Here is a 25,813-nt window from a genome sequence, read left to right as displayed (position 1 = left end):
ATGTAAAAATAAATAAGACTGTTCTCAATAGACATTTTTTATAAAAAAAAAAAATCTGATTTATTTGTAGCTCCACTCCTAGTCCAGTGCCTGGCAGCATTAGGCACTTAATAAATACTTATTGAGTGAACAGCCAATTTTTTGTACTTCCTGCTAAGAAAGAATGTTTTTGCATTTATGTTGCATTTTAAAATGTAAAAGACAACAAGGGGTTATAGGACGGCAGCAGTCTCCTAACCCTTGCTCTATGCTACTATGCTGTGGAACAGGGACTACTTTGCAATTGCTGGTGCCATGAAAAGGCTTAGGAGACAAACAATATGCTAAAATACAATGTAAATGAGGCTGACGCAAAAAAGACTTGGGCCACTTTAACTTCTACTCGCCACAACACATGTGAATGTTATTGGTCATGAAGAATACTAGAAAATAATGTGACTATTTCCATTTCTACTTATGGAATAACAACGCAAAGTATGTTTCCTACAAAGGCAGACTAAAAAATGGTACACTTTTAACCGGTATTTACACTAATTAGCTAAAAAGAGTAAGTAATTCAGTTCTATTTTGTCTTACCAGGATTGAGTGTTTCACTGTCCAGCATTCCTCCTTCACAAAAACTTTCCAGGTCTTCAGGTTTGACTTTGTCCCACGGTATATAAGTAACTCCTAGTTCTACATCCCAATATTGTTTATAATCGGTTTTTATTCCTTTATTTAAGGCCCAGGCAATCTATTTCACCAGTCAAAAAAGATCAGAGAAAGAGGGGAGATTAGAATCGATTATTAATATTAAAACTCCATAAATTGCATTATAAGAGTTTAAACCAAGAACAGCTACTGGGTAAGACTATGGTCTAGAGCCTTACTGGTGCACCTATGGCATGTAAGCCAAAGATGGCACACAGAGCCCTCCATGTGGCATGCCAGAGTTACTTACTGGAAAGCCAAAGGGACTCAGGGGAGAGCGGCTCTCCTCCCCCTCTCCATCCGCCCGAGGACATTCCTCACATTCCCCCCCTTCTGCCTAGTAGCCCAATGGGAGCATCCACCCCCCCCCCATGTAGGGTGTGTGGGTGGGGGGCGGGTGATGGGGATGTCACATGCTGCATGAAGGCGCAGCACCCCGTTGAGTCTGTGGGAGGGTTGGAGAGGAGCTAGGTTTGAGGGAAGCATGGTGGGGGTAGGGGGGCTAGACAGGTCGAGAGGCTGTGTCTAGGGTGAAGTTCCCGGGAAACACATCAACCAATCCCCCAGGCTATTTCCCCACCCTCGGCAAAGGAGGATCATTAAAAATCGCCATTTCTCTAGGAAGTGAAAGGGATGTCTGACTATTGAACAACTGGAAGAGTGGCAGATAAGGATGCGACCACTGGGCCACGTGGGCCAGGCTGCTTCCAGTAGGGGAATGGGACACTTTCAATCAGGAAAAAGGGATGATGAAGCGAAACCACAAGGCCTCATCACTCATCCCGACACCACGGATCGCTCTGGTGGCCCCCAAGCTATGTGCCATCACACTCAAGTCCTCTCTACTCTATAACGATAACACTTCGAGGGTCTGGTTTCTCACCAGAAAAAGGAGTTTCTTATCCTTGTATAATGGAGACGACTCTGGCAAATCAGACATTAGATATTATTAGATCTCCTAAGAACTATTCCAGATTCCTATAACTAGGAGAAATTTGTTCATGCTGAAGAAGGTTCTGGTTAACGAAATGACATTCCCTATAGCTGCTGAGATCATCCGTACCCTAAAACACTGCAGTCCCCGTGGAGCCTGCCCAACTAGGATCTCTATACTATTAAACAAACCTCCATCACTGATCAAAGTAGGGCCGTTTCTCAAGTGCTACACGTTATTACACATTTGTACACGTACTAACAAAATTAATCTGGCTGGTTTAACAGATTAATAAATAAAAAAACAAAATGGAATGCGATAGTATGTCTAGTAAGCACAGGGTATCCAATTCCACTTCAATAAGTACCATCTGCCTAGTATGTTTAAGGCACAATACAGACCAAATAAAGATGACAATCTCTGGTGTCAAAAAGGACATATATCTACAAATTAACGCTACAATAGGAGGTAGAATATAATTGCTGAGAATGGAATTAAACAAAAACACTTCACAAACATTTGTTGAATAACTGTCTACAGCACAAATTAAACAGATACATCATTTCATTATAACTTTTCAAAGTATATAGACCCCAGATATATTGAAAAAGAAAAAAGGTTAATTTTGTAAAAAATGTCACCTATAAAAATACAGAAATTGCTTCAAATTTTACTCCGCATATGTCACATTATCAAAAGTGGTTGAACAAGTAGGCCAAAATTCCAAATGTCAATTTTTTTAAAGTTCTGAAATAATATTTTATGTTAAAGTTTAAAAAGTGACTCCAATACACATTTTCTCCAAATCGGTACCTTTATAGATTTCTGGTTGACTTTGTAGTTGCCACGGCTCAGTTTCTGAAGGGCACGGTAAGCATCCTGTCTGTGGACCATTACAATATAGGCACACCCCCTAGGAGGTATCATCTGTTCCAAAATATGTAACAGAAAAAAATTTTAATATAAAAAATAGACTGTGATAGTAGCAGCTTAAACTTATCCCTATTTTACTAAATATACCATAGAGTAACCTGGAATTTGATGTCATGCTTGCATTCTTATCAATAAGAGTATTAAAGAAATAATTTTCAATCCTATTTTGTGTAATTCCATAGCTAACATAATCTGCTCCACCATCCCCTCTATCTAGCAAACACTCAAATGGGACACAAAGGTACGGGGTCAAAAAGTTTGACTAATATTATATATTAGGCCCCCAATCAGTCACATGGACCAAAAGGAAGAGAAAAGCCTAATAGGATTAGCCTCTCTTCCAATGCATAAATGGCGACTTTTAGTTGGGCATTTTCATTTTTTTGGGGTGGAGGGGAGTGAGGTACGGTCTTGGGTCCTAGAGCAGGAAGGTAATTGAAGAGAAGCATATGAACCTGGTGTGACAAGAAACAATGGTTGTAAGGCTTCTGGAGTCCTACCTCCATTCATTACTATCTATTGTCACCCTGGAAAAGTCTGGATTTAAGAATTATAGTAGATTAACATTTATATAGTGTTTTAAGCACATTACAAAGTGCTTCACAAATATCATCTCCTTTGAATCGCACAACAATCCTGAGGTATGTGCTATTATCATCCCCAATTTATAGATGAAGTTGAGGAAATTAAGGAACTGAGTCCAGGGAAATTGAAGTCAGGGAGGTGAATCCAGATCTTTATCTGTAAATATCTCAGCCTGATGCTTTTCCTACCTTTCCTTTTCCTTTGAGTTGTGGAGATGTAGTTTTCAAGTCTTTTCTCCTAACGTTATGTCAATAAACAAAAGTTCTCTGTTACTTACTCTCTTAGTTACTGTTTTTTCTTTTGGCTAGAGTCAGGACGGTTAGCTTTGTGGAAATGTTTTCAGATTTCTGCCTTCCCTTCGACAATGAAGTAGACAATTATGCCACCTCTCTATTCCCCTAAATTTAAGAGGATCACATACTAGGCCTATCTCTTCTTGTGCTCCTCCCTTTCTATCTCACTCTTCCTCTCCCTTTTCTCTTTCAACTAGAAAATGCAAAATCTACATGGCCTCATGTTCAGGTAAATCACATTTGGGTTGGAAAAAAAAAAAAGAACTGCTGTTTTAGTAATTGTTCAATCCTCTTTTATTTCAGGAAAGAGGATTTATTAGATTCTTCTTATACAATCAAATTATGAGAAATATCAAGTTCCACGCTTTTTCATTAATGTATTCCTTTTAACTTTTCTACTTTTCCTTCTTCAAATCCTAAAAATAGAACCACTCCAACCCCAGGTTCTGTTTTCCATACCCCTTTAAGACAAAAAGTTCTGAAGAAATACTCTTTTTCTTATCTCCCTATTAAGGAATTAGCACCACCATTACAGTACAGCTCCTTCCAAATGACAAAGTTTTCTCTGGACTTTTTTGCATTTCAAAATTTCCTACTTAGCGTTGTTTTACTTATCACAAATGCTTCGAAGTTCTCTACTCCATTAAAGATTTATTTTTTTACCTAGAAAATTTTACTTAACTTTTTTGATTTTTTTTTCAGGTGCCAAGCAGATTCTCTCTTTCTTTCTTTTTTTTTTGCTTAGCCTCCTGGTTCTACAACATCTGGACAGTTGTCAATTATGATTTTCCAGGTCCTTCTCAATCATCAATTTCTTTTTTTTTCTTCCTTCTGGCTCATATAGTCATTGATTTCTAGTATTCTTTTCTAATTTTTCAAGCAGTCCATTTCTTGGATATGTCTGACCACTTTCTCTTCTAAGTTATTTATTTTCCTTCAAATTCTTTATTCTGGAGTTTTTATGTCATTTAAAAATCACCTGATTTATTTCTACTAGGTACACATAGTCACTGCTTGCTCCAAAGAATTATTGCGCTACCCTTTTCTCTCAGCCCAAATCTCATGAATCTTTGTGTTCAGAGTGCTGGATCTTCAGGATCATATCTATTGTCTCAAGACAAAGTTCTATCAGGTGCTCTAGTTCTGTACTATCCAGGTCTGAGTGCTGCTGTGCTAGGCTACTGTTCTCCAACATTTTTAATGTCTCTACCTGGGGGACTTTTTGACCTTCCTGGAGCTTTCTCCGGGAAGCTCTCTGCTCCTGCTGCTACGGGACACAAATCATAACAGGTTATATGTGTCCCTGGTAGTTTGTAATCAGATTGGTGCTGGTTTTGATGGGGCAGCTCACTTTCCTGTTATTCAGGCTTCTGGAAGATTTCTCATGCAGGTCAAGTCACTTACTATGGTTTCTCATTAGATTTCTGATAATTATGAGGGCTACAAACTTTACGGTTTCACTGATACATTCCCATTAAAGGGGCAGTCTGATGCTTTTTGGGCAAGAAGTCCTGTTCCCCTATTTCTTAATACTATAATCTCTAGAAACCCATATTTGATAAATTTGTACATTCATTATCGCCAGGAAAATTTTCTCTAGGTCAACATAAAACAGTTAATTTTAAGGCCCTCTCCTTAAAATAGGCTTTTTAAAAAACCCTTACCTTCCATGTTCGTATCAAGTAGGGTAGCAAGTGCTAGGCAATCAGGGTTAAGTGACTTGCCCAAGGTCACACAAGTAGGAAGTGTCTAAGGCCATATTTAAGCCCAGGTCCTCCAGATTTCAGGTCTGGCACTCTATCATGGCCCTAAAATTGGGTTTTAAATTTAAATAGGCTATACCATTCCATATCATTCCAGAAACATGGTTATAATCATAAGAATGCTAAACATGTAATCAGAAGACTTTAGTTTTGGGAGCACCTGGGTAGCTCAGTGGCTTGAGAGCCAGGCCTAGAGATGGGAGGTCCTGGGTTCAAATATGGCCTCAGACACTTCCCAGCTGTGTGACCCTGGGCAAGTCACTTGACCCCCATGGCCTAGCCCTTACCACTCTTCAGCCTTGGAACCAATACACAGTATTGATTCCAAGATGGAAGGTGAGGGTAAAAAAAAAAAGACTTTAGTTTTATTCTCTTTGCTGTGAACCACAAAATTCTTGTACCTTTATCTGTCAATTTCTTATTAATCATAGCTAATGATTTTAGTGGTGAGGATAATACTTACATTAATAGATTCAATTGGGCCAAACTCTTCTAAAAGACTGGCAACATCCTGTTGAGTAGTTCTTTTGTCTAGTTGTCCCACCCAAAGTGTAGTACTACAAACTGAAAAGGAAAAAAAAATTTATTGGAGAGAAAAATAATTATTTAAAAACAAAATATGTTTGCAAAGAACACAACTATATATTATTATAAATATTGCTGATACACATTTACATTTATTTTATTTGAAAATAATTATTTGCTTTATGTAACAGTAAGATTACAAAAAAGAATTTTCCTTTGCATTTTGCAAAGAATTCATTTTCTAAAATGAAGTATCTCTGAAAACAGATTTACTGAATAGAAGAATTTTATATCTATATCAAACTTTATATTCTTTTATTAATTAGAGAGTTAAATAATATAATGCTGCAAAAATTCTATTTTTTAAATGACACCAATAAATTACTGCATAGCTTAGTTCAAAGCATATTTCAAAATGTTTAGACAGAAAAAATGGAACTCATTTAAAGTCATTTCTAACAGAATCCTTTATACAATCCAGAGCTGAGAGAAGAATCTTATATTATTCTATGTAAAATGCATGGAAATAGGTAGCTTTAATGGACAGGACAGAAAATGAGATTTGTTGGGGGTAAAAAAGGAAAAGGAGGTAACAATGAACGAGAGTACTTCATTAAAATGATACCAATTTTGAAGGGAAATCACAGTCACCTATGATACTCCATGTTTTTTACATTCTCAACTCGGTCACAGAACAGACAATATGCTGAGGTAGTTAAGAAAGTCAAATGTTTAGTTCATTGAGTTTTGAAACAGATACTCTAGCCTAGCTAGCATAATTACAGTAAATAAAGAAAGCTTATGGCAAACAATGATGAGTAAATGGTTACAGGCTAATGCATCTCCCAAGAAAAAAGTAATGAATAAAGGCTGGAAGGTTCTGAATTTGGGGTGTTAAACATATTTAGGTCAAAAGAATAAACTCAAGACAAGACGAAACAATCCTTAACAATACTAACGAGAACTATATCTCTATATAATTGTCATCTGTCTCTTCCTTTTTGCCTTAATGTAGTTTATTAACTTTACCCTTCCCAAATAGTTTATAAATAAAAGAATTGCATTTTTAAAAATAATTTATTTAATTAACAAAGGCGTGTAATGATCAAGGATGATCAAGGTTCACTAGAAGGCACACCCTCGTTAATTACACCTGCAAAATAGCCAGACAATTGGTTTCCACCGACATAACCTAGATGACTAAACTGAAAGACTACGTGGAAGTAATTATTAATCAACTTTTGTGATTTATAGCTTTACAAATTCCAACCCACAAAAAGGGAAAATTCCAAAGTTCATGAAAAATAACATATCAACTTTATTTTTTGTAAAACTTAGTAATTTTCAAATGACCACAAATGCTTTCATTTTATCACATAAGAAAATTAACTGATTTGTCCACTGTGGAACATATTTGCTTAATAGACAAAATGTTGAAAAGGTAATTATTTCTAGAAGTGGTACTCAAATATTATCATCCAACTACTTTCCATCCAATTAACATTTAAGTACCTATTATGTCTAAAGCATCATCACCACCACAATAACAACAAATTCAGTCGTCATGAAGTTTAGCATTACGCACGTGTGCTCACGTACACATGCATGTGTACATACAAATGCACATAAACGCACACACAGTGTACACCAAAAGTCTCAGTCCCGTTTTTATAACTTTATAAGCTTTAAATTGCACAACTGTTTATAGAGGTGAGATGCCTTTCCCAGGGTCTGAGGTGGGATTTGAAACAAGCTCTTCTTAATGCAAGTGCAGCACTATGCCCACTACATTACCTAACTTTGGAGATACAGTTCTCTAAGCTTAGAATGGTTTCTTTTTCTTCTTTGTAAATCCTTTTCTCCCTTCAAAGCTCCATTCCGATACTACCTTACAAAAAGATTTTTCCAATCCCCACCTCCAATTGGATTCCTTCTGCCTCTTTTTTAGCAATATTTCTTAAAAATGAAACTTAAAAACACTCTAACTTGCAGTTAGAACAAACAAACACACCCAAATTCCAAAATGAATATTAAAAACATTCTATCTCTGTATGTATGTTTTCTTGCTGATCTCACAAGTTCCTAAGAATTAAATTACCGTCTCTGATCACCAAATCTTCATCTATGCCAACAGGCCAATGCCTCACACTATTAACACACTTTTAAGTCAAAAGACGCAATATACCCAAACCTTGCTGCTCTCAAAACTTCCCTTTTTGTATTCTACCATCCTTCTAGTATCAAGGTTATTAGCCTCTTCTTCAATGCACCGCCACCTCCATGCACCCCATCCTGTCCCCGTCTCACCTCTGAATCTCTTATATTTTTCTCCTTCTTTCTTTCTTTTGCATAACCGTCATCTCTAGGGAAGACCCTCACTATCTATTACCTGGCTACTATAAAGGTTACCTCAGTTGGTTTCTCAGTCTCTAGTCTGGTATCCATTTTAATCTTCCTATGAAAGATCCTTTAAAGTCTTTACTGTATAGGAGTTCTTAACATGAGGTCCAAGTGCGCATTTTAAAAAACTGTTGGCAACTGTATTGCAACATATTATTTCCCTCCTAATTCTAGGTATTTTATGAATTTTAGAGGCATTAATAATAGGTTTCAGACTGACTAAGGAATCCATAGCATGTTTTTTTTCCTTCACGAAGTCAGGTACCACTATATGTAATAATTAAAAATAATATTCCTACCCCGATATATGTATTTCATAAAATTTATTGGAAGGGTAGACAACGCTCCTAGAAGTAACCTGACCACGTGGTGCCCAGCCTGCCAGTCTCTTCCTCATTCCCCCTCACCTGCTGGCTCCGTCTCTTCTCCTCATGGTTCTCCCTGTGGTTCTCCCCCAAACCTTAACTTTTATTGACATACAGAACGTACACCGATGCAACCCTGGTGCCACTGCAGTATGTCAGGAATGTTGGGTAAAGTTACTCAGGAGGGGAGGGGATAAACTTCCTTGACACAGTATTGATGAAATTTTCCCTGATTCCCCCACCCTCCTATTGATAAAAGATTATGATATGATCTGAGATTTGTCAAGGCTTTTCTTCTCACAGAAAGAAAGCACAGTCACAGTTGAAATTTTCATTTGGTTATCTTCTTATGCTTCCTACTTTCTATCCCCAATCTTAAAAATCAAACCATTGACTACAATTTAAACAAATAAACATATTATAGAAAGTCTGATAATTTCAGAAAAATTGAAGAGATTTACCACTAGCAGTTTCTGGTTTAATCTGAGGAAGGCCCTTTTGCCTACGCTCTCTTTCCCTCTCTCGTTCTCTTCTCTCCTGGGATCGGGATCGGGGAGAATGCCGACGCCTCTCTCGGGAACGGGAACGAGAACGTCTATGACGGGACCTTCGAGATCTAGAACCAGACCTTGATCTCCTTCTTTTGGGTGACCTATTATTTGTTAGAGAACAGAATGAATAGAAATAAATATACATAAAAAACACACATTATACAGAGTATTAAGCTTAGCAATGCAACTTTAGAAATATTAGATAGCCAAGGTATTTCTTAATCTTTCTTTCAACATATTGAAAATTGTACCAAACTGATTTTTAGCCAGAGACTACATACAATTTTTTAAGTCATATAAAGCATATAAGCTTTTTGTGAACACAATAATTTTCACATTCAATTTACTTCACAATTAAATCTCAAAGTTTCTTTCTCTTTCTCCTTTTATCTATACTAAAAAAAAACCCAAACTATTCTTTTTTCTTCTTCTTCAATTTTATTAAGCATTTCAATTCAATCTCAGTTGAACTGAAAGCTTCCTGTTTCAATTCTTTCCATCATTTTCAAGTTTCATATGTACCCACACAAGTGCAATATCTAAGAATTATATCCAAAAAATTATATATAATACATGTAACTTAGCCACTTTCCAAATAACTAAATGCTTTTCCACTTATAGATAACATTTGGTTATAAGGACAGATATGTGTGCATATCTGACCCCCCAAACTAGGTTCCATTCCAGGATGCTAAACCGATCACCTGAAATTTCTCACTAAGCAAATTGACTCAGTTTTCGATATTCTTTAAGTATTCATATGTCTAGAAGACAGAGAAACCAACATCTCCAATTAGTGGGCTCAAAACTTTTTGGTAACTTCATTTTCCATCAGCAGCACTACTTGGTTTCGATTACAAGGACATCATATCCTTGAAGGTAAGCATCACGGGATGGCCACCTCCACACATTTTCCTGTTTCCTTTTATTCACAATCTTCCTCTGTTAAATTGTAACTTCCATGAGGGTAAGGCCAACCTTTTTTTTTTTTAAATTTATATCCCCAACACAGCACACGGTAGGTGCTTAATGTTTACTTAATTAAAAAGATAAGTTGTGTAAATATAACATCTTCTCTCTACTTCCAATGTAACCAAATCTGTTACTGAACAAAAGATAGCAAGATTTAATAGGTGTTAAAATAGAAGAGGGAATTGGATTAATAGTCATTAAAGTTCCCATAACTTTGTCTCTTCCCTTCGATTTCAATTTTAAACTTACTGTTTCACTGACAACTGAAAAACTAATACCTTTAGGAGACGAAATAACTTTAACTTTTACACATATCTTATACAGTAAAATGGAGTCCCTACAAAACTAGCAACGTTCAAAAAGTTATGAAAGCAGAGGATGAAGAAAGCTATTTGGGAACCAAGAAACACCCCAAATAGCCAAGAACTTAAAACGCATAGAGAAGGAAGGCAAATCTTCATGCCTTGTTTGTGTCGTTACTTGCTTCCTACTGCAAACTACAAGTCTATGTTGTGTCCTTAACATACAGCTTAGTCCTTGGCTACTTCACACTGAAGGTGTGATCTTTATCACATAAGACACTATTGTATTCCTTTAGCATCTACATGACCCCTGAATCTCTAATCACACTTCAAAAATTCTCCTTCCATATTACTTACGAAAGACACAAAACAGATTCATTTTACATCTTGTCTGACATATATCACCATCAAGTTGTGTGGAAAATGCAGTTCAGTATAAATCTAAATTTGTTATCCAGGTTCATATACTTAAGACACAAGCCATTATGAAATTTTCTTTAAAAAAATTCCCTGGACGAAAAGATCAATGAGCCAGTAAAGAAAGCAAGCCTGACCTCCTATTTGGTCTCAATACACTCTCATGCTAACTGCCAAGATGGTGGAGTAAGAAGCACTCAAGAGCCTCAATCACCCTCCAAATGACCACAAAAGAACAAAAATGCCTCAAAACAAATTCTGTAGTGACAGAACCAATAGAAAATGAGGTGAAGCAGTACACTGGCCCAGAACAGCATGAAGGGAAGGAGGATCCATCTCACTGGGGCAAGGAGAGGAGACACTGACTGAACAAACCTCCATGAAACTGAGATATGATACAGCACAAGCAGCAGGGGAAAGAGCACAGCCAGCTCAGGAAGAATGGAAACCAATATAATATAGATCAGATGGCAGTGGGAGGAACACAGATCCAGTCTCTATGAGAGTGGGTGGAACCCAACTGGACACAAAGCAAACAACATCTGAACTGAACAACTGCAAATCTCGCTAAACAGGTTGCCTCTGCAGAGAACTCAATGTGTCGCTGAGTGGACCTGGAGCACTGGAAGAGATACAAGCTTGGAAGAGTACTTCCTCCATCAAAGGAACAGAGGTAAGTTTCAGTATATAGGCTATGTCAAGGAAAAAATAATTTCAAAAATATTCTAGCAACAGAGATGACCAAAATGCAAACTCAGAAGAGAGCAGCAATACAAAAATGAAAATATGTAAAGCCTCAAAAGGAACTCCTAGGAAAGTTTCAAAAAAGGTTCAAAAAACAAAAAATAAAAGACTTAGATTATCAGAAATGAAAATGACAGAAAAAAACTCCAAATAAAAAATTACAAAAGAAAACAGTTCCCAGAAAAAGAAATACAATATCTCAAATACAAAAATAATTTCTTAAGAAAGGAAGTACAGAGCCTCAAAGAAGAAAAGAAGTCCCTAAAAGGGACAAATGGAAGCTAATGACTCCATACATAAGACATTAGGAAACAATAAAACAAAGGCAAAAGAATTTTAAAATAGATGAAAATCTCAAGTCTTACACTGGAAAAACAATTGACTTGGAAATCAAAAAAAGAAGATGGACACCATATTGCAAGACTACATCAGGGAAAACCACCCTGCTGTTTGTGAAAAAGGGAGGGGGCAGGGGAAGAGAAAGTGAAAGAATCTACCAATCACCTCCTAAAAGAAACCCCAAATGAAAAAATCCTAGGACTATTATAGCCAAATTCCAGAATCCCTAAATCAAAGAGAAAATATTGCAAGCAGCCAGAAAATAATAAAAAAAAAATTAATGATGTGAAACCATTCAGGATTAGGCAGGACCTAGAAGCTTCTATATTAAAGGAATGGAAAATATGGATTATGAGATTCTGAAAGGCAAAGGATCTTGGACTAGAACCAAAAATCATACCCCCAGCAAAACTAAGGATAATATTGCAGGGGAAGAAATGGAAATTTTATGAAATAGAAGAAATACAGCTCTACATAGTCCAGTAATTGCAGAAGCTCAGCCTGATACAATGTGGGTAGCAGAGGGAGGAATTCAGCCCAAATTCCAGCTTCTAAAGGAGTGGGTACTTCCACAGACCACTAATGGAAAAAAACAGAACTTAAAAAAAAGAAATCAATACTTAGAAGAACCATAAAAAGGTAGACAGAAGAAACTCAAGGGAATCAATGGGATTAAATTAATTATATTCCTAAATGGGAAGTTGATAACTAGAATATTTAAGATACTTATAGTATAAGAGATACTTAAGATGCTTTAATGTAATCAAGATAAAACAATGGAGTTAAACAGAATACATACCTAGAAAGGGGATAACTAAGATGCTTAAGATATGATATACTGCCTAAAATTGGAATACATAAGGTATTGAAGATACCCAAGTATATAGACAGAGAACAGAAAGTGAAATAAATATGATGGAACATCTAAAAACAAAAAATCAAAAGGCAAAAGGGATATATTGAGAAAAAAGAAAAGGAGAGGGGGTAAATTATTTTCTGTGGGTGGAGCATATTTAAACCTTATTCTCAACTAGAAATGGCACAAAGTGAGAATAACATCCACACTCAGGTACAGAGCTTTCTAAACCCGGAGGAAAGTGAAAAGAGTAGGGGAAACAAAAAAGGAGGGTACAGACAACTTGAGGAGTCAGCTAGTGAAAAGCAAAAGATTTTGTGAACAGGGAAAGGATGAAAGGAGAGAAAAATAAGATTAAACAAGGGAAAACTAAAATTGAGGAAAAAAGTTATTGTAAACTGTGAATATGAATAGGATGAATTCACCCATAACCAAAGATAGCAGAATGAATTTAAAAGCCAGAATCCTAACAATTTCTTTTCTTTAAACCCTTACCTTCCATCTTGGAATCAATACTGTGTATTGGTTCCAAGGCAGAAGAGTGGTAAAGGCTAGGCAAAGGGGGTCAAGTGACTTGCCCAGGGTCACACAGCTGGGAAGTATTTGAGGTCAAATTTGAACCTAGGACCTCTTGCCTCAAGGCTTGGCTCTCAATCTACTGAGCTACCCAGCTGCCATCAGAATCCTAACATTTTCTATGCACAAGAAACACATTTAAAGTAGGGAGACAACGCAAAATAAAGAGAAAGGACTGGAACTGAATCTATTATGCTTTAGCAAAAGTTTTAAAAAAGCATGCTAAGCAAGTATGATCTTAGACAAAGCAAATGTGAAAAATTACCAAATTCAGAGATAAAGGAGGAAATTACATCCTGATAAAAGGAAACATAAATGGATGTCAATATTAAACATACCTACATCGAATGGAATAGCATTCAAATTTCTAAATGAGAAATTAATGAGTTATAAGAGGAAATAGACAATAAAAACTATAAGTGTAAGAGACATTTACTTTGTCTTCTCAGATTCAGAAAAACAAAAACGAAGAAAGAAATTAAAAAGGTAAAAAGAATTTTAGAAAAGTTGGACTTGCTAGATCTCTGGAGAAAATTGAATGGGAATAGAAAGAAATATACCTATTTCTAAGCAGTATATGGTATTTTCATAAAAACTGATCAAATAATAAGACATAAAAACCTCACTGTCCATGTAGAAAAACAGACAAATTACATCTCTGGGGTTAGGGCCCTTGCAACCACATAAAATATTTTGACCCTCTCGTTTGTACCAGAGAAATCTGAATTTTTTTTCTTTTTCTTTTATGGGGTATTTATAATAGAATAATGCAAAAGCTAGTCTAAGTATTTGATCATGAGTTATATGTAGTTCAATGTAAAGTAAAAGTGAATCTCTAAACTTCCTGTGTCATCCTGTAGCATCTACAAAATCCCCCCAAAATTCTCATTTAATGTTTGGTACCAAATACAATTTATCAAAACCGTGATAGGGACAGTCACAATGTGGAATGGATACCTATCCATCCTTTTCAGTCCACAATGCTATAAAATTTACACTGAACAAAGGGCTTCAAAGGGTTGGAGAAGATTAAAAATTATCTAAAAACTAAATAACCTTATCTTAAAGATTGACAGGTTCAAAGAACATATCATAGAAATAATCATCTCAATAAGAAGAATGACAACAAACCAAAATTTTGGGGATACACTCAAAGCAAATCTTAAGGAAAAATTTTATATCTCAAAATGCAATAAGAGAAAGATTAGATCAATGAATTGGGTATGTAACTAATAAAACTAAAACAAACTAAAAATCTTCAAACACCAAATAAGAAATTCTAAAAAATCAAAGGAGAGATTAGTAAAATTGAAATTAAGAAAACCCTTGAACTAATAAAACAAGACAAGGAGTTAGTTTTATTAGGAAAAACCAATAAAATAATAAATCATTGGCTGATTTTATTTTAAACAAGAAAAAGAAAACCAAATTATCAGTATAAAAATGAAAAGGGCAAAATTACAATCAATCAAAAAGAAATTAAAGCAATAATTAGGAGTTATGTTGCACAATTCTATGTCAATAAATCTGATGATCTAAATGAATTTAATGAGTATTTAAAGAAATATAAATTGCTCAGATGAACAGAAGAGGAAATGTAACATTTAAACAATCCATCTCAGAAAAAGAAATCAAACAATCCTTCAATGAATTACTAAGAAAAAAAGGGTCAGGGCCAAATAAATCCACAAGTGAATTTAAAGAACAATTAATGCCAATACTCTATTAACTACTTGAAAAAATAGCTGAGGAAGGAACTCTACCAAATAAATATTGTATTGATACTAAACTAGAAGAGAAGAAACACAGAAAGAAAACTTCCTCCCTTCCCCGAAACAAATACAGGTACATGAGAGTAGTTCTAGAAATATTTGAGGGACCAGACCATCAGGCAGCATCTTGTCATGATCTCATTCATACACAATGAACTCCCTTCATCAAGTGCCTGACATATACTTTACATACATTACTATCATCTATTCCATGTCAAATACATACAAAACCCCTCCTCTCCATTCACACAATGTGCCATGCATTATTCTGAACTTACAATTCTTGAAACCTTTGTCTATATTTGCTTGGTACTATTTCCCAAGTCTCTTCTCTTAGGTATTTAGGGATTTTGCAAACCCACATTTATGGTTAAAACAATGTTTCAAAGTCAAATTATTTGGAAAACTTGATTCAAAGGTAAGCAAAACAATTAAAAATTTTCTCATTTCAAAGTATTCACCCCTAAAAAATTATGCTGTATTCCCCTCACCTTGATGCTGACCTAGATCTTGACTTTCTGTTTTCAGAGACATGCCGCTTAGATTCCTGAACACAAGGTTGCTCCACTTCCATTTCCTTTAAAGTAAATGAAATCCATTAAAAAATATGGGTAACAAAAATTATAAGAGTAAAAGAATATACACTATCAAGTAGTAGACCAGAGATCTTGGTCCTAGAAGCACTTCTTTTTGAATGAATCATTTAAGGCCAGTAATTTTTTAACAACCCACCAGAAAGAAAATTCTTTTAACCAATTAGAAAATGAAAGATCACCTTTACTAAAACTTAAAATGTTAAAATTATAGCAAAAGTAAAATGATACTTTGATAATATCAAAGATTATTCAAACCATTCCTTTCATACCTCTTTAAAGTATAAGTAAACAAGCAGAATTTGAAATCCTAAACATTTCAAGACACGACAAGTAAAACTGAACCAAATGTGGAAAACTACTCAAAGTCAATTTTAGAATAAAATTTTAGTCATTTCTACCTTGAACTGTAGGACATAGTTTAGTTGATAGCACTACTAATTTCTGTTTTAAACTTTCAAAGCTTTTTAAAAATTGAAATGAATAATGCATGGCTCTAAACAAGTCTTAGCAATTGGTCAGGATGAAATAATATATTCAAATATGGGCAGTATCAAAAAGAAATAAATTTTGCATATTAAACTTAACAGTTATAGTACTCAATCTAAGAATGATTTTTTCACCTGCTGATGTACTTTCTGCATATGTGGCTCATTTTGCGGCTGGAACGAAGTTTGGAAAGGTTGTTGCACTGGTGGTGTTGGAGGAATCACAGGTGGAGCCATAGCAGGAAATGGAGGTGTAGGAAGTAATCCAAATCCTGGCATTTGCCCATTAGGAGGAAGTGGGACCTTTTTAAAAAGAGAAAGAGAGAACAAATTATTTTTTAATGTTTGTTCCACAAATGGCTTACAGAAACCAAGAGTACAAATAACATTAAATCTAGATTACTGAAAACATCACAACTATTTTATATAAAACAACTTATTCTTTTGGTTTAATATGAACATACAAGTAGGCTTTCTATTTGTATTCTGTTCTATAATAAAATATATATGCAAATTTAAACTCATAAACACATGTATATACTAAAAATCAAATGAACATTTAAGGATTTTATATATATACATATATATACACACACACACATATATATGCACATACACACTCAATATACTAAAAATCAAATGAATGTTTAAAGAGTTACGGTAATAATATTCTAATTATAGGTTTATAAAACTTCCTGGCATATAATAGGTGTTTAATAAATATCTATAAATTGATGGTGACTTCTAGGGCTTTAAATATCATAATTACAATCCAATAGAAAATGAGTTATAATAAAATTTGTCATGTATCTGCTTCTGATCTCTAATTAACTGACAATAAAATACATAGAGCCATCATTTCAACCTAAAAACATTTTTATTATTACTCATGAACAATTATATGGGGAAATAGTTAAAAAGAATACTTACTAGTGAATGATAAAAAAAATCACTAAAATTAGTTTTCCCTTGAAATTTTTAGCACTACATTTATAAAAGAGTTTTTTGTGCTATGGACTCCTTTGGAAGTCTGGTGATGGCTGTGGATCCCTTCTCAGAATAATGTTCTTAAATGTATGAAATAAAATGCACAGGAATATTTTTTTTAAACCAACAAAAATGAAACAGGTATTAAAATAGTAAATAGAAACGAAGTCCACAAAGTTCAAGTCAAGAACCACTACTCCAAATTAAGTAAGGCCAGACAAGAACCAGACAAGAAAATTTCCCTAAACACATTTTTTGAAACTTCTCTCAAATGAAGTTCTTTTAAAGCTGGTTAGAAGTGTTTTACTGAGATTGGTATCATAAACTACAGATGTTCCTAATAATTTTCTGAATTATCTTATTTTAAAAATTTTTAAATACAACCATATAGCATAAAGCTTTAGCTTTGGAGATTTAATAACTTTGTTAAAACCTAAAATCTTTCAGCAAAAAAAAAAAAAAAAAAAAATATATATATATATATATATATATATATATATATATTCTAAACCTTATAACTGACACTAAAGTCACTCAAGGCAATAGCTTCTTTTATCCCAATTAGGAAAAAAAATGTATAGCTATCTTATTCCATAAAGGAAAATGCTTGTAAGGTTTCCTAAAAACACCATATTTTATATTAATATATATATATCAATATAATCCATGAAATGGATATATCCACTTTGACTCCTATAAAACCCAAATCTTCCTTATACAAGAATAAAAGGCTCTAAAAGAACCTCTTTACGTTATCAACTAGGAAGTTATCCAAGTCACTTCTGATGATCTCGACAAGGATTAAGTCAACAAAAACTTATTATATAACTACTAGGCCAACAGAAGAGACAACATGCAAACAGCTATGTACAAACAAGATATATTACAGGTCATCTCAGAGCAAAGGGACTAAGATTAAAGAAGACCAGAAAAGAATTCTTGGAGAAGGTGGGGAAAAATCAACCAAGAATTGAAGGAAACACAAAATTAAAAAACACAGAATTTAGGTATAATATTGCATTCAATATTACAACAATTATTACAAATTACAGGAAAAAAGGCAGCCTTCTAATCTTTTTACAAGATACAAATATGGTTTTAGGAACATAAACCAGAGAGAGAAAAATCAGAGACCAACATTCCTAATGAACATAGATGCAAAAAATTCAAATATTTACAAGTAGTACAAAAAAAGTAGAAAGACTATATTATGAAGAAAATGAATTTAGACCAAAAAACCAAAACTAATTCAACATGAAGATTATAAATAAAATGTTCAACATAAAATTTTATAAACAAAATGCTGTTAAGAAAAATCACATGATTATATCAATGAACGCTAAAAATGGCTTCTGAAAAAAAAAATCCATGTTTAGAACTCTGGGAAATGGTCATAAATTAATATTTCCCTAACATAATAAAGAATAACCAACTAAAATCTGAGCAAACATCATATTTAATAGAGAAAAATTAAGAGGGTTTTAAAATAGATCAAAGGAAAAGAAAGAATATCCATTATCACCACTACTAGTCAACATTCTTCTAGAAATACTACAAAGAAATTAATGGAATAAGCATGGACAAAGAAGCAACAAAAATTATTTTTTGTAGATGATAAATTACTTAAAACTAAATTTACTTTTTAAAAGTCTACTAAAAAAATTTAAAAATAAATTCAGCACCATAGTAGATTGAACATATATATATGTGTGTGTATATATATATATATATGTTTTATATATATATATATATCATGTAGCATTCCTGTACATTACTAGCAGTGGGCAGCTAGATGATGAATGGAGAGAACACCAGGCCTAGAATCAGGAATACCTGAGTTAAAATCCAGCCTCAGACTCTCATTAGTTGTGTGACCCTGGGTAAGTCACTTAACCCTGTTTGTCTCAATTTCCTCATCTGCAAAATTAGCAGGAGGAAGAAAACCCATCATGGCCAAGAAAACCCCCAAATGGAGTTAAGAAGGATTCGATATGACTGAAACAATTTAACAACAGTATTACAAACAAAACAAATCCCAGCAGGAAAGACACAAAGAAATATTTGAAAATGTTATTAAAGCGGTCACATTCAGAATCTATAAAAATCTTAACTATAAAAACACTTTGGCAAATGAAATATTTTAAGGCTTTGGGATAGGATAGAACTGCAATATATTTATTTTAAAGGTTTGCTTTTTAAACTATTCTGTGAGAGTGAGATAAATGTTTACCTCTCTCCCAAACGTGCAATTTTTTTAAAAAGCAAAAGGTTTAACAATATTTTTGTGTCATAGACTCCTTTGGCAATATGGGGAAGGCAAAAGAACCCTTCTGAGAATGTTTTTTAAACTGCATAAAAATTACAGAGATTGCAAAGGAAACAAGTAATACTGAAAGGTAGTCATTAAAATGATTCAGATAGCCCCAGGTTAAAAATTCCCATTTTAAAGAATTCTGATGTTAGTAGAAGACAACCTTTTTAAAAAAATCTATTTTTAATGACATTCAACATTAAATTTCTCAAAATTTGGCCTCAGAAAAGAATCTGGTTTTCAGTATTTCTAATTCATACTTTGCTACCAAATTAAAATATTTTCGGTAAGCCTAAATTTAAAACGTATGGGGTCATTTATATATATACCTGGTGGTGTATTGGATCTTGCTGTACTCCCAACATTCTCTGCTGATATGGATCTATATTTGGAAGCTGTGAATATGCTGGCTGCTGCATGCCATCTCCTGGAAATCCACTAGAAAGAAAAAGCAGAATGCTATTTAGAACGATCCAAGGAAATTCTAAAGCAGTATTAATATTAAGAGAAAAGGTTTGGATTAATAGCTTCTTAAAATCTTATCTATGGGGTTAGCTGCGTGGCTCAGTCATTTGAGACACAAACCTAGAGACTGGAGGGTCCCAGGTTCAAATCTAGCCTCAGACACCTCCTAGCTGTGTGACTGGGCAATTCCTTACCACTCTTCTGCCTTAGAACCAATACACGGTCCTGATTCTAAGATGGAAGGTAAGGTTTAAAAAAAAAAATCCTATCTACCCGTCAACAGCGATCCATATGAACAATTTCTTAATATTTTTGTATAAAAGCATTTTGGTATAATGGCAAGAGTGCTGAAACTTGGGAGTCAAGAGAGATCATGGGGAAAAGAGACCTGTTCTCCACAGACAGCTCTGTAATCACAAGCAAATCTCTTGAGCTTCAGTTTATAAAACAGAAATAATGATATCCGTAATATGTACCTCTCAGAGCTGCTGAGAGACTCAATTGAGGTAAGGTACGAATGACACTTTGTAAACTTAGACTACGTGGCATCTATTTTTGTTACTCTCTATTAATCTAAATAGCAAGCATGATGTCTATGACATATAACGTTTCTTATGTTAGATTTTACATAATACACTTTAATAATCAACAGAAAAGATAACAAAAATATCTTCCATGGGTAAACGTATAAATTCACCTTTTCTTGGACTTATAAATAATAATTTTCACTTTCATATTCTTTAGTTAGACCTTAAGTCACTTACAATGGAGGCTGAGGAAGAGAAGGAGAAACAGAAGAATCTTCTTTCTTTGATTCTTCAGCAGCTTCTGGCTCATCATCATAATCAAATCTATCTAATAACTTCTGGAAAAAAATAATTATTTTTCAATAATTTCCATTTTCATAACATATACCTTATATTAAGCTTAATACAATACTATACATATTTTACATCTTTTTAGGGGAAAAAAAGCTTACCTTGGAATATTAGAATATAAAACACACACAGATACCAACTCTTCTGATAACAAACCATTTAACTTTAAAATTCAAAATAAATTCAGTGAGTCAATTTTTAAGTATATACACAATAAAATATTAATTTAGTTTAATCTACTTACTTTACATGTCTATAGAAAAGTTCAATTAAAAAGTATGTAAAAGCAACAAAATATATTGACTATGCTGGTTTTTTAAATGGAATTTGTTCACCACAAGGGCATTATATAGGTCAAAGGCAAGAGGAAAAAAAGAAAATTTTCAAAAAATAGATCCAAGGATACTAATATTATATGAATTTTTTGTTTGTTTTAGGGGGATTGGGAGTGGGGGGGGGGGGGATCTTGATAAATGACGGAAATATGCCATAACACTAAAAAGTAAAATAATGTCACTTAATGGTAAGATAACAGTTTGAATACTATTCTTTCCTTATATCACATTCATGTATTTTCTCAAATAAAAACTCTCTCCATAAATTTTGATAAGGCAGCAATGGCATCATGTTGCAGAAACATTTTCTGGTTTAAAAAATGAATCAACATACACTTAATGAAAATCAAAGTAAATTAGAGTAATCCCCTCACAAAGTACATTGCCTTTACATGCCCACCAATATGTGAAACCATTAATACGGTACCATGCATATACCTATACTTAATCAATTGGCTTTTTTTTAAAACTCTTACCTTCATCTTGGAATCAATACTGATTAGTTCCAAGGCAGAAGAATGGTAAGGTCAATGGGAGTTAAGTGACTTATCCAGGGACACACAGCTAGGAAGTAACTGGGGCCAGAATTTAACTCTAGTCTCTAGGCCTGGCTCTCCATCCAGTAAGCCACCTAGCTGACCCCATTCAATTTCCTTTTGGAATGTTTGTAGTTAGCTCATAGACATTGACGATGTAACTTCTTTTAAAAATAACTTATTTTTAGCATTCGTTTTTAAAAAACCTTTTGAGAATTTTCTCCTTCATTCCAGTTCCTCCCTTTCCCATTGAGAAGGCAAGCAACGATACTCATTTTATATGTAAATCATGCAAAACATATTTTCCATTGTTGTGATGCAACTTCTAATACCAACGTGTGCAATAGGATTAATATTTTTCTCTAAAATTTAAGCAATAAAAGAGATTCAATATATTTAGAAGGGAGCACTCATTTCCAAACAGAAGTTGTTAGTTCAGTATTTCTAAATATAGCTATTTATATCAAGTATTAGCTACAACAAAAATACCCAAATTAAATCTGTGATAAAATCTGAGTTATTTATATGCATTTTTGGAATGCACCAATAAGATGTTTTGGGGATGCAAATTAGCCCTTCCAATCAGATTCTGGTTTTAGAACTACTAAGGATCTTGTAATCCTTGTGCATATAGACTGATATATGGGGAAGATGGAACAGAAGGCTGCTGGGTAGTAGAAAGAAACCAGCCTGTGAAAATGATATTCTGGGGGCAATAAAGTGGAGTTCAATAGCTCAAACATTGAGAGCTGATTGAAAAATTAAGGGAAATGGCCTACCTTATCAAATGTAGTTTTTTGCTCAGGTTGGGGAAAGGAAGCTTTTTGTTCAGGTGGTTGTGTCGTTGTAGTCTTCAACTGAGCTGTTATAGCTTGAACCTGAGCCATCACAGAATTATCAATGGCTGGAGACTGGGGTTTTGAAGGTTGTTGGAAAGTTTGAAGAATTTGCTGAAGCTTAACAAATGAGAAATTCAATAAGCTATATTCTGGTAGGTGCATAGTATAAAAAAGCATTATTAAGAAATACAATGAATAATGAGACAAATTAATACAAGTAGGGAAACAAAATATATTCTATGTTTCCTCTTGATAGGTTTTTCGCAGTGTTCTGTTTTGCACGGGAAAAGAGTGTACAGTAAAGGTAGAAAGGCAAACAGCAAAAGGTTTGTGCTCTCTTTAAATCAAATTGTAAGGAAAAAAGTAATAAATGGATTGGTATCCCTTCATCTCTTTTCATACATATTCTATCATCTTATGCGCCTGTAAGCTTGGCTCTCAACAAAACTGTACCACTAGTGACCCTCACCAATGGAAGATGGCTGCTTTTATGTTTTTTCCTAGCCCAGTGCTCTGCACATAGTAGGTATTATTAAATGTTTTTGTTAAATTACAATGGCCTTTCCATGAGATATTCTTTTATGCACTTTAATTGGCTCACCTGTTGTCCTTGAGTTGTCTGAAATAACTGGGCCACTGCTGCAAAAGCATCCGAGCTTGGCAACTGTGGCATAGTTGGTACTGAATTTGTAGTGACTTGAGGTGGTTCAGAAGAAACTTTTATTGGAGGCGGAGGTGAACCTACCCAGGAATGAAATAGAAAACCATAACATCTTAATAACAGTACTTAACATTAATCTTTATTCAAGTACTATACTAGTCTTCAACAAATGCATTCTCTTTTAATCATAACATTTTATTCTCCATTAAAAAGAGCTATTTAATTTAATTAACAAAATTTCTAAGGCATGGAATTTTATGTTTCAGCAAGTATACACAAATAAAACGTAACGTACTAATAATTACTAGCTTTTACTCTGATAAGCCTTTTAGGGTATTAATTATAGTATAGTCAGTTATGTCTGAGTATTAAGAACTCAAGCATTTAAGAATTTCACAAATAGATGAATCCATTCTATAGTAGTAAAACTGCAAAAAAAAAAATTCTAAATGCATTCTTCCACTTGAGTCAAAGATATGCTTCAGAAAAAAATCATTAAGTAAATTTACATATTAATATTTTAGATAATCATACCTTCATTATTAGTAACATTTTCTGGCACCGAGGCAGCACTAGTAGCTCCTGCTGCCATGTCCAAAAGAGGCTGAATAATTTCAATTTTGAACACCCCATTTTTCTGCCAAAGGTTCAAAACACGAACTATTTTACTCTGTTGTATATAAGAGAAAGAAAGACATTCAATAAACATGTCACAGATAATACATTCTTAAATATTTTTATCATGAAAACATTTAAAATAAAAGCAATAATCTTTATCTCAATATGGAAACAAAAGACTCTCTATCCAAAAGGGCTAGATCTAGAGTCAGGAAGACCTGAGTTCAAATCTAACCTAACACACTTAATAGTTCTCTGTGACCCTGGGCAAGTATATTTGCCTATGTTTCTTAAGCTGTAAAATAGGAATGATAATGATAGCACCTACCTCTCAGAGTAGTTGTGAGGATCAAATGAGATAATATTTGTAAAGCACTTTTCATACTTTAAATACTATTATTATTAACTGAAATAATATATGATTATATAAAAATGTGGAGATTTGGGATAACAAAATAAAATATACAAAATCAAGAAAAGGATATATGAAAAATCTTTGTGGCAATATAACTTAATATGGAAAACATTTGTGATTCTTTTAGTGGGGAACTCTACCAAAATAGATATGACTTGGTATCTAAGTCTTAGGATATTAGTTTTTAGTTTAGGACATTAGTTTTTAGTTATCTAAGAAAAACAAAATGACTTGCCCAATGTCAGAGAATTAGTAAGCTGTGGATGTAAAATCAAGTTCAACATTTCCCCATATCAGTCTACTATTTAAAAATCTATCATATACAAAATATGAAAAGTAATATCCACTTCTAACTAGAAATGATCAAGTATCTGAACAATTTTCATAAATGCAAATACAAATTATTAATAAATACACCCCCAAAGCTGTTCAAATTTCTTAATAATCTGAGGAAATGTAAAACACCATGTTATAGACATCAAATTGGTACAAGCAGATAAAAAGAAATGAAATTCAGTTTTGAAAGAGAAATAAGAGAACAGTCTTTAACGTTTCAGGTGGCACTATAAATTGGCACAAGTTCCTTGAAAAAGTCTGGCTATGTTAGTTACAAAAACTTCTGCATCCCAAGAATTACAATGACAAGACTATATCCTAAAGTGTTGGCAGAGGAAAAAAAAATCAATACATACAAACATTGATAGCTAATTTATAATACCAAAACTGAGGATACTTTACATGTTCAATGGTAGGACTTGCAACAAATAAAACTGTGCTTTCTACGTCAATATAATAAAAAACTGAAATTTAAAATGAAGATCAACAAGTCATATAAAATAAGCTAAATTGAAACTCAAAGAATTTTTATATCTATGTCTATACACACATATATATACACACACACAGAACAGTAACATATATATATATATGAAACACCAAGATATTCAAAAACAGAAAAACTTTATACAGGCATAAGTCACGAGGGAAATGTACAAAATTAATTTTATGTAAATATACACTATGTTAAAATATCAAGTAAATTATATTCGGGGTTCAATTCCATATTCGGTCTAGATTTTTAAAGCATGTTAGTGGATACTTCTGAACAAGATGATTCTGAATGGAAACATGCTAATCAGCTAGTTCCCAACTCCAGCAAAATCCTAAAAATTTGCAACAAGTCAAATGATGACAAAGAAATCAATGAGCAACTACAGTAATTTGTTTTATCTCAAAATTGCATTAAAAAGCCAGGCAGAAGCAAAAAGTAGGAAAGAGGGCCTCCAGCAAGGCCAATAACATCAGCACCAGCAAACAAGTTGGAAGCCTGCTAGTGCAGAGAAAGACTAGTCTAGATCTAGACAGAAAGAAGAGAGGGCCCCCTCCAGAAAGCCCCAAAGTATTGGGAATTCCACAATAGGGACCTTGGAAACTACGATAGCAACAAAAAAATGCAGTCATGGTCCCAATCACTAGCACTAAGGTAACATTCAAACAAGGTTCAAAGGTCCCTAGCATTGTCATGAGATATCATAGAAGCTTCCGAATGCCCAGCAATATGAACCTCAAAGGTGGGGAGGAAACCTAAACCTAGGAGGCAGAGGTCAGCATAGGAACCAGGGCAAGATGAAATAGGGTTAAGGGCACCAAGGGGCTGGGCCTAGCCCTGG

At 34.0% G+C, this 25,813-nt stretch overlaps 1 protein-coding gene across 9 annotated transcripts in view; it reads right to left on the bottom strand.

Moving 5' to 3' along the window:
- SCAF4 (SR-related CTD associated factor 4) overlaps positions 1–25,813 on the bottom strand; it is a 112,056-nt gene that overhangs the window by 31,736 nt on the left and 54,507 nt on the right. For 2 of the 9 annotated variants that reach the window (XM_007493217.3, XM_007493220.3), the window contains exons 5-15: positions 23,645–23,780; positions 23,051–23,190; positions 22,390–22,566; positions 20,626–20,726; positions 19,726–19,834; positions 16,234–16,401; positions 15,509–15,594; positions 8,950–9,140; positions 5,662–5,762; positions 2,438–2,551; positions 577–733 (exon numbers count right to left, since the gene is read on the bottom strand). In XM_007493217.3, coding sequence (XP_007493279.1) covers positions 577–733; positions 2,438–2,551; positions 5,662–5,762; positions 8,950–9,140; positions 15,509–15,594; positions 16,234–16,401; positions 19,726–19,834; positions 20,626–20,726; positions 22,390–22,566; positions 23,051–23,190; positions 23,645–23,780 — 1,480 coding nt within the window. The remainder of the gene's footprint in view (positions 1–576; positions 734–2,437; positions 2,552–5,661; positions 5,763–8,949; positions 9,141–15,508; positions 15,595–16,233; positions 16,402–19,725; positions 19,835–20,625; positions 20,727–22,389; positions 22,567–23,050; positions 23,191–23,644; positions 23,781–25,813) is intronic. The other 7 variants (XM_007493219.3, XM_056826037.1, XM_007493218.3 and 4 more) reach the window with 4 other exon arrangements.

Source organism: Monodelphis domestica, chromosome 4, assembly GCF_027887165.1.
Source record: "Monodelphis domestica isolate mMonDom1 chromosome 4, mMonDom1.pri, whole genome shotgun sequence".
NCBI classification, from domain to species: Eukaryota; Metazoa; Chordata; class Mammalia; order Didelphimorphia; family Didelphidae; genus Monodelphis; species Monodelphis domestica.
Note: the sequence above shows the minus strand (reverse complement) of the source record. Positions and strands in the feature narration are given on the sequence as shown.